This window comes from Trichechus manatus, unplaced genomic scaffold (assembly GCF_000243295.1).
Source record: "Trichechus manatus latirostris isolate Lorelei unplaced genomic scaffold, TriManLat1.0 scaffold00152, whole genome shotgun sequence".
Taxonomy (NCBI): Eukaryota; Metazoa; Chordata; class Mammalia; order Sirenia; family Trichechidae; genus Trichechus; species Trichechus manatus.
Genome location: NW_004444088.1, coordinates 3,202,980 through 3,210,881, shown reverse-complemented (window position 1 = coordinate 3,210,881; position 7,902 = coordinate 3,202,980). Strand labels below are relative to the sequence as shown.

At 38.7% G+C, this 7,902-nt stretch overlaps 1 protein-coding gene across 1 annotated transcript; it reads right to left on the bottom strand.

The window, feature by feature from the left end:
• Window positions 1-221: 221 nt before the first annotated feature.
• LOC101340757 (fatty acid-binding protein 9) lies at window positions 222-6,737 on the bottom strand. The gene is made up of 4 exons (XM_004385997.2): window positions 6,549-6,737; window positions 1,014-1,186; window positions 442-543; window positions 222-272 (listed from the first exon to the last, which is right to left on the bottom strand). Exons 1-4 carry the CDS (start codon window positions 6,622-6,624, stop codon window positions 222-224), a joined length of 402 nt encoding a protein of 133 aa, XP_004386054.2. The 5' UTR covers window positions 6,625-6,737.
• Window positions 6,738-7,902: the final 1,165 nt, after the last annotated feature.

Here is a 7,902-nt window from a genome sequence, read left to right as displayed (position 1 = left end):
TCTTAAAATCACACCATAGGCAAGTAGCTTCTCACCTCACCAATTCTTCAGACTGATCCTAACCCTCAATATCACACACCTGCAAAATTGCACTTAATTTGATGCTTTTATTGAGCAAATTTATGCTGAACATTTTTTAAAATCACTGGCCCTGAGGCATATCTTCTTCAAGTACCAGTTTCCTGTTAGTGAACAAATTATTACTGATGTAGACCCATTCTTCACACTTTTTGGTAGACTCTAGTGCTGACAATATTATTCATGGTACATTCCTAAAAATAAAGAGGGATCTATTATTAGAGTTGGCAGATGACAGATTACACTTGCCCTCCCTTTCCCTGCCCAGAACAAATCTCCAATTCAGTTAAAGAAATAATTGAGTCATATGAAAGGAATATACCAAAAAGAAGCGTTGAAATTTTGCATTTACAGAAAACTCACCACCACCATTTTCCCATGGACAATCTGTCTTTTGATTGTTGTCTCTTTGCCGAGCCACTTTTGAACCTGAATCATTGAGCCACTGTCTAATGTTATGATGCTCTGTGAAAGCATGAAAGAATCAGTTAGAAATAGTACTTCACTAAATCCTAACCTACACAAGACTAGACATCTACTCTTTATTTCCATTTTGAAATTATTTTCTTCAAAAGCCTCCCCTTGGTTCTTGTCATAAATTAATACCATCAGATTGGAAGCAGCCTTAAGAGATTATCCGGTCTAAGCTATTTATGCTTGATCATTCTCTTCTATCTGCATTTCCATATAATGACAGAGAGAGATCAGAAAAAAAAAAAAAAGTAGAAACATTTTGAATGTTTTTCCCTGTTAACTATCAGAATAACCAGGGAAGAGGACTGACTTTGGACATATGCAGGCATTAACCAACAAAACAAGCCTGAGCTGACTTGGTGACAAATCAAACTCAGATTATCAGGCTATGAATAAACCACGTATAAACCACTTTCTAGTAGTTTCCTGATTGTTGAACACCAGGAAGATTTAGTTCTCACCTTCACTTGACGGTTGTCTGCTGTGGTCTCCTCAAACTCTTCCCCCAGCTTGAAGGAGATAGCAGTGTTCTTGAAAGAATTTTCCATTCTGATGCTCACCACGTCCCCATTGACACTGATACTCACAGTGGGCTTCACTGACCTGGCCATGTTCCGGGCTGCAAATCTCACTCCTGGAAGGTAGGGGAAGCAACACACCGTAAGACATTAAGGAGGAATTGTTAATCAGTTTGGAAAGCAGTTGTAAAAGAATGCATACTTTCCCCATTGAGGTTTTGGATAATTTACTGTAGCTTCGTTTATGCTTTCTGTGATCTCTGGATTGAGCCAGACCCTCCCAATTATAAGGTAGGTCTAATGAGTATATTGGACATTTTAAAAAGGTAAATTCACTTTTTGAGACTTTTGTGCTTCATCTAAAATCCTATCTTCACAGATGACTCATCAAATTGATCTCTGAGACCTGACAATAATATAGTAGAATAAAGTATATCTGTATGGTGCCTTCCAGTTTAGCAAACGGAGTATTACAACAACAGGTCAGAGATGTCATTATTCTCGTTTTAGACATGGGTACACGGTGTCCCAGGGAGGTAGAGAGGCTTATTCCGGGTTACAAAACAAACAAAGAAACACAGCTTTTTAACTACCTAAACTACTCAGAAAGAATATGGCTTATAGCGTCCAAGCTTCTCCATCATTTGAAGATTAAGCTTAGCGCTGGCAGAGCAAAGAGGCGGCAGGCAAGCTGGACACTTTGGTTTTGCATCTGGCAATTTTGTTCAGGCTGGAGATTCTCCATCATCAGATGTAATTCCAACAATAGCTGAACAGAAGAACTGAGTCCTCTCTCTTCCTTGATTTCCAGTTCTATTTGACCTTCAGACTGTGGAACTGACATGAAGTGTCTGGCTGCAGAGAAGCAGTGTTAGAAACGTAGCACCCACGAAAGAGTAAGGCGGTTAGCACTCGGGGCTCCAAATTTGCCACCTGCTAGCTCGGACATATCACCTTCTCTAACTTACAGACTTCTCTGTAAAAAGTGGATAATTATGGTGTTTACCTCATAGGTGAGTTAGGAGATTAAATAAAAGAACACAGCACGGCACTGGCATGAAGCCGGTGCTCAGTAGAGGCCAGCTGTTCTTCCTCTTTGCACTATGCCTAATTCTAGCTCCCAATCAAAACAAGGGCTACACTTGTCATAAGCCCCAACATTTTAATATGCCCTCATATTTAAACTCAAAACAAGTGAGCATAAGAGATAGGGTGAAGAGAGAGGGAAACGGGTTTCATATTGTTGTTATGTCGTTAGGTGCTGTCCAGTCATTTCTGACTCACAGCGACCCTACGTACAAGAGAGCAAAACACTGCCCAGTCCTGCACAATCCCCACAATCATTGCTATGTTTGAGCCCATTGGTGCAGCCACTGTGTTAATCCATCTCATTGAGGGTCTTCCTCTTTTTCACTGACCCACTACTTTACCAAGCATGATGGCCTCCAGGGACTGGTCCCTCCTGATAACACATCCAAATTATGTGAAACGAAGTCTCACCATCCTCCCTCCTAAGGAGTATTCTGGCTGTACTTCTTCCAAGACAGATTTGTTCACTCTTCGAACACCCCATGGTATATTCAATATTCTTCACCAACACCATAATTCAAAAGCATCGGTTCTTCCTCAGTCTCCCTTATTCGCTGTCCAGCTTTCGCATGCATATGAGGTGATAGAAAATACCATGGCTTGGGTCAGGCGCATCTTAGTCCTCATAGTGACTTCTTTGCTTTTGAACACTTTAAAGGGTTCTTTTGTGGCAGATTTGCCCAATGCAATGTGACATCTGATTTCTTGACTGCTGCTTCCATGGGTGTTGATTGTGGATTCAAGTAAAATGAAATCCTTGACAACTTTAATATTTTCTCTATTTATTATGATGTTGTTATTGGTCCAGTTTGAGGATTTTTGTTTTATGTTGAGATGAAATCCATACTGAAGGCTGTGGTCTTTGATCTTCATCAGTAAGGGCTTCAAGTCCTCTTCACTTTCAGCAAGCAAGGTTGTGTCATCTGCATATTGCAAGTTGTTAATAAGTATTCCTCCAATCCTGATGCTGTATTCTTCTTCATACAGTCCAGCTTGTCGGATTATTTGCTCAGCATAGAAATTGAGTAAGTATGGTGAAAGGATACAACCCTGAGGCACAACCTTCCTGATTTTAAAGCATGCAGTATCCCCTTGTTCTTTTAGAACTACTGCCTCTTGGTCTATGTACAGGTTCTTCATGAGCACAATTAAGTGTTCTGGAATTCTTATTCTTTGCAATGTTATCTATAATTTGTTATGATTCACACAGTCAAATGCCTTTGCATAGTCAATAAAACACAGGTAAACATCTTTCTGGTATTCTCTGATGCATCTGATATCAGCAATAATATCCCTTATTATTATCTATGTCCTCTTCTGAATCTGGCTTGAATTTCTATCAGTTCCCTGTCGATGTTCTGCTGCAACCATTTTTTAATTATCTTCAGCAAAATTTTACTTCTGTGTGATATTATCATATTAATGATATTGTTCTATAATTTCCGAATCCTGTTGAGTCACCTTACTTTGGAATGGGCATGTATATGGATCTCTTCCAGTCTGTTGGCCAGGTAGCTATCTTCCAAATTTCTTGGCATAGACAAGTGAGCACTTCCAGCATTGTATCCGTTTGTTGCAACATCTCAGCTGATATTCTGTCAATTCCTGGAGCCTTGTTTTGCACCAGTGTCTTCAGTGCTGCTTGTACTTCTTCCTTCAATACCATCCATTGGTATTGAATACAAAGCCAAAGATTTTGATCATATGCTTCCTCCTGAAATGGCTGAACATCGACCAAGTCTCTTTGGTACAGTGACACTGTGTATCCTTTCTAGCTTCTTTTGATGCTTCCTGTGTCATTTAGTATTTTGCTCATAGAATCCTTCAGTATTGTAACTTGAGGCTTGAATTTTTTCTTCGGTTCTTTCAGCTTAAGAAATGTTGAGCGTGTTCTTCCCTTTTGGTTTTCTTCTTGTCTTCTTGAGCTGCCCTTTGAAATTTTCTGTTTAGCTCTTTTACTTCATCATTTTCTCCATTCACTTTAGCTACTCAATGTTCAAGAGCAAGTTTCAGAGTCTTTTGACATCCATTTTGGTCTTTTCTGTCTTTTTAATGACCTCTTGCTTTCTTCATGTATGATGTCCTTGATGTCATTCCACAAAATGTGTCATCTATTCTTGAGATGGTCTCTAAAGTCAAGTGGTATATATTCAAGGTCAGACGTTGCTGCTCATGGACTTGTTCTAATTTTCTTCAACTTCAACTTGAACTTGCATGTGAGCAATTGATGGTCTGTTCCACAGTTGGCCTCTGGCCTTCTTCTGACTGATGATAATGAGCTTTTCCATCCTCTCTTTCCACAGATGTAGTTGAATTGAAAAAACGGTATACCCACTGAAGAGGTCATTATTCGTGCAAAACTCTATCATGAGATCTCCGGAGTCATTTCTATCACCAAGGCCATGTTTTCCAACTGCTGTTCCCTCTTCTTTGTTTCCAACTTTCACATTCAATCACCAGTAATTATCAGTGCATCTGGATTGCATGTTTAATCAATTTCAGACTGCAGAAGTTGGTAAAATCTTCAATTTCTTCATCTTTGGCCTTAGAGGTTGGTCTCTAATTTGAGTAGTATTTGCATTAACTGGTCTTCCTCGTAGGCATATGGATATTAACCTATCACTGACAGCGATGCACTTCAGGATAGATCTTCAAATGTAATTTTAGAGGATGAATGTGATGCCTTTCCCCTTCAATTTTTCTTTCCAGCATAGTAGACCATATGATTGTCTGATTCAAAATGACCAATACCAGCCCATTTCAGCTAGCTAAAGCCTAGGATAGCGATGTTTATGTGTTCCATTTCATTTTTTATGACTTCCAATGTTCCTAGATTCATACTTCGTACAATCCACACTCTGATTATTAATGGAAGTTTGTAGGGTTTCTTCTCATTTTGAGTCATGCCACATCAGCAAATGAAGGTCCCAAAAGCTTGACTCCATCCATATCATTAAGGTTGACTCTACTTTGAGGAGGCAGCTCTTTCCCAGTCATATTTTGAGTGCCTTCCAACCTGTGGGGCTCATCTTCTGGCACTATGCCAGACAATGTTCCACTGCTATTCATAAGGTTTTCATTGGGCCAATTCTTTTAGAAGTAGACTGCCAGGTCCTTCTTTCTAGTCTGTCTTAATCTGGCAGCTCCACTGAAACCTGTCCGCCATGGTGACCCTGCTGGTATCTGAAATACCACCCATATGTCAGTTTGTTGTACTGTGGTGGCTTGTGTGTTGCTGTGATGCTGGAAGTTATGCCACTGGTATTTCAAATACCAGCAGGATCACACATGTTTCATATTACTCCTTGAGAAAGTTAACACTGATTATGAAAGAGGAACACATATCACATTTATAAGTACATTAATTTCTTATGATGGGTAGAAGGCATTGTTGTGTGGTTGCCTAGAATAGCAAACATGTTATTCATAGTTGTAAGCATCCATTGATGAATTCAACCAAGTTAAAAAAGGAAGTTTAAAAACCCTTGGCTTTGTATACAGTTTATTACTGCAGGTGAGTTCTCCCATAGTTAAGTATGGAAAATATTAAATAATTACTGTTCTGCTAGTAACTAGTAAAAAAAAAGTTTAACTGCTATACCAAGAACCTGTCATCGTTGAGTCAACTCTGACTCATAGAGACCCTATAGGATAGGGATAGAGTAGAACTGCCCCATAGGGTTTCCAACCTTTTGGTTAGCAGCCAAGCTCTTACCCATTGCGCCACCAGGGCTCCAACTGTTATAGACCCAAGTAATTATAATTGATTGTTAAGTATTCTCAACTTGAATTACAGAAAAAGGATTGGTCAAGCTTATACTTCCGAAAAATAGCCAGTGGTGAGATATTCAATGAGTATAAATGTTCTATTACTTCCATCAAAATTCAATATTCTTCAAAATTATATTTTTTGAATATCTCCCACATGTATCAGAATTCTGAAATTAACCAACTGGAAATTTTATTTGTTGTTATTACTCTGTAACTTTCAACTTAAAGCAAATCTTGAAACAAATTTAATTGACAAATTTAATTACAGATAGTGATTACTGCCTATTAATTTTAACCTAGAAAAAGCTATCTGATGTAATGATAAAGATAAAGAGAGACTCTATCAAAGGGTTTAGATGAAACATTTTTATAAGGGATAAATGGGCCTAAAAACATAGATTATGACTGGAGAAAGGTATATGGGAGCCTTGTATTCCAAAAAGAGGAAATTATCACTAGAAATAAAAAGCGACCCATAATCTCAGTAGTCTCATGTGAATATACCCTAGAATTACAAAAGAAAGAAAGAATTGCAGGCAAATTCGTTGTCACAGTGCAAGTCAACCACATCACAAAAATGCTTTGCCAGGTTGCAAATATTATCATAGCATTTCTCACCCAGTTCTTTCATGTAATCCTCAAAGTTCTCACTGGAGACCAGCTTCCAGGTTCCCAAGAAGGGCTCAACCATCATGGAAATCTTGCTGAGAAGATGCACTCAGAAGTGAAAGGCAAAGAAATGTAGGCACTGCCGTGTTACCAGTACCTTCATTTAAAGACCATCTTTATCACGTGACTCTTCTGACATGGCCAACGGGCAGCGGCAAGACCAAAGATTCTAGGCACCAACATTTGAGTCATTTTATTTACCTCCAAATTAAGAAAGAGAAAATTAGCATGTAAAGTTGAATTTGTGTCAGTGATTATAGCTTCTAGCAGGGAGATTTACATCCAAGGGTCACCTGGTAAATATTTCTTGTGCAATGGAGACCATTTTTAATAGAGGGCAGCCGTTTCAAGCACACATGCTGAGTCAGCTCTGAAGGAACATCCCAACAAATGCCTAATGAACACCTGACTGAAGCGTTCTCCCACTGAAGACAAGCACACCCTTGCTTGGTCCAGCTCAGCTGTTTTCTGTTTGGGGAAGTCCCAGTACAAGAGGATCCTCTTCATTACAATAATAGCTTCCCTTCCCTTCCTTGCAGGGCTGATGGACTGATATTATTTAACGTAACTGAAATGCCTACAGTTCCTTGGAGTGAGGTGGAGGGTATTATTAATGTTATCGTTATTGTTAATCAAGGGTATTTGAGGACTAGAAGAAAGGTAACAATCCCCATTGAGTAGTGGTTTGTGATTTAAGTTCTAGAAAGGGGGTGAAGCTAATGATTGGAAAATTCATCTTTTAAGCTTACAAAGTAATCTTGATGTTAAAAGAAACCATTTGAACTTGTGAGGGAAAAATTTGAGATTTTTTTCTGGAGAAATATGGTATTTTGATATCTGCATTCTGAAAAAGAAAAAAGCAGTAGACAATTTAAATCTCTATGCAGTTGTTTCTGAAATCACCCTCTGGAACCCGTTGAGGGTGCTGAGTGTACTAAGAAGCACTCGACTCAGGGTCTATGGATTTACATCACAGCTTTGGAATCCTGTGGTTTTGAGGATGGCTGGGAAGTTAGGGTGCCAGTGACAAGAGGAAGAATATTCATACTATTATCTGCCTCCTATCAAATAGTCTTTCAATTCAGAGCAATATGTATTCAAACTATCTCTTTGTAGACAAAACAAAAAAAGAGGTTGATGGTTGGGCATGGCAAAGTTGTAATTTAAGTGGTATAAATAATTTTTTTTTGATGAAACACATAAAGAAGAAATCATGTTACATGAGATATTTATAGGTAGAGCAGAGTTATTAAAATATCTGAAGGGCAGAACAAGCGAAGCAAAAACACTAGAGGAAATTTCA

Bases quoted from the DNA above. Each gene is read 5' to 3' on its own strand.
- LOC101340757 (XM_004385997.2), bottom strand. From the start codon at position 6,624: ATGATGGTTGAGCCCTTCTTGGGAACCTGGAAGCTGGTCTCCAGTGAG. The intron at 544-1,013 runs GTGAGAACTAAA...ATGCTTTCACAG, and splicing joins CAGACAACCGTCAAGTGAAG to AGCATCATAACATTAGACAG. The intron at 273-441 runs GTGAGTTTTCTG...CTTTATTTTTAG, and splicing joins TCCATGGGAAAATGGTGGTG to GAATGTACCATGAATAATAT.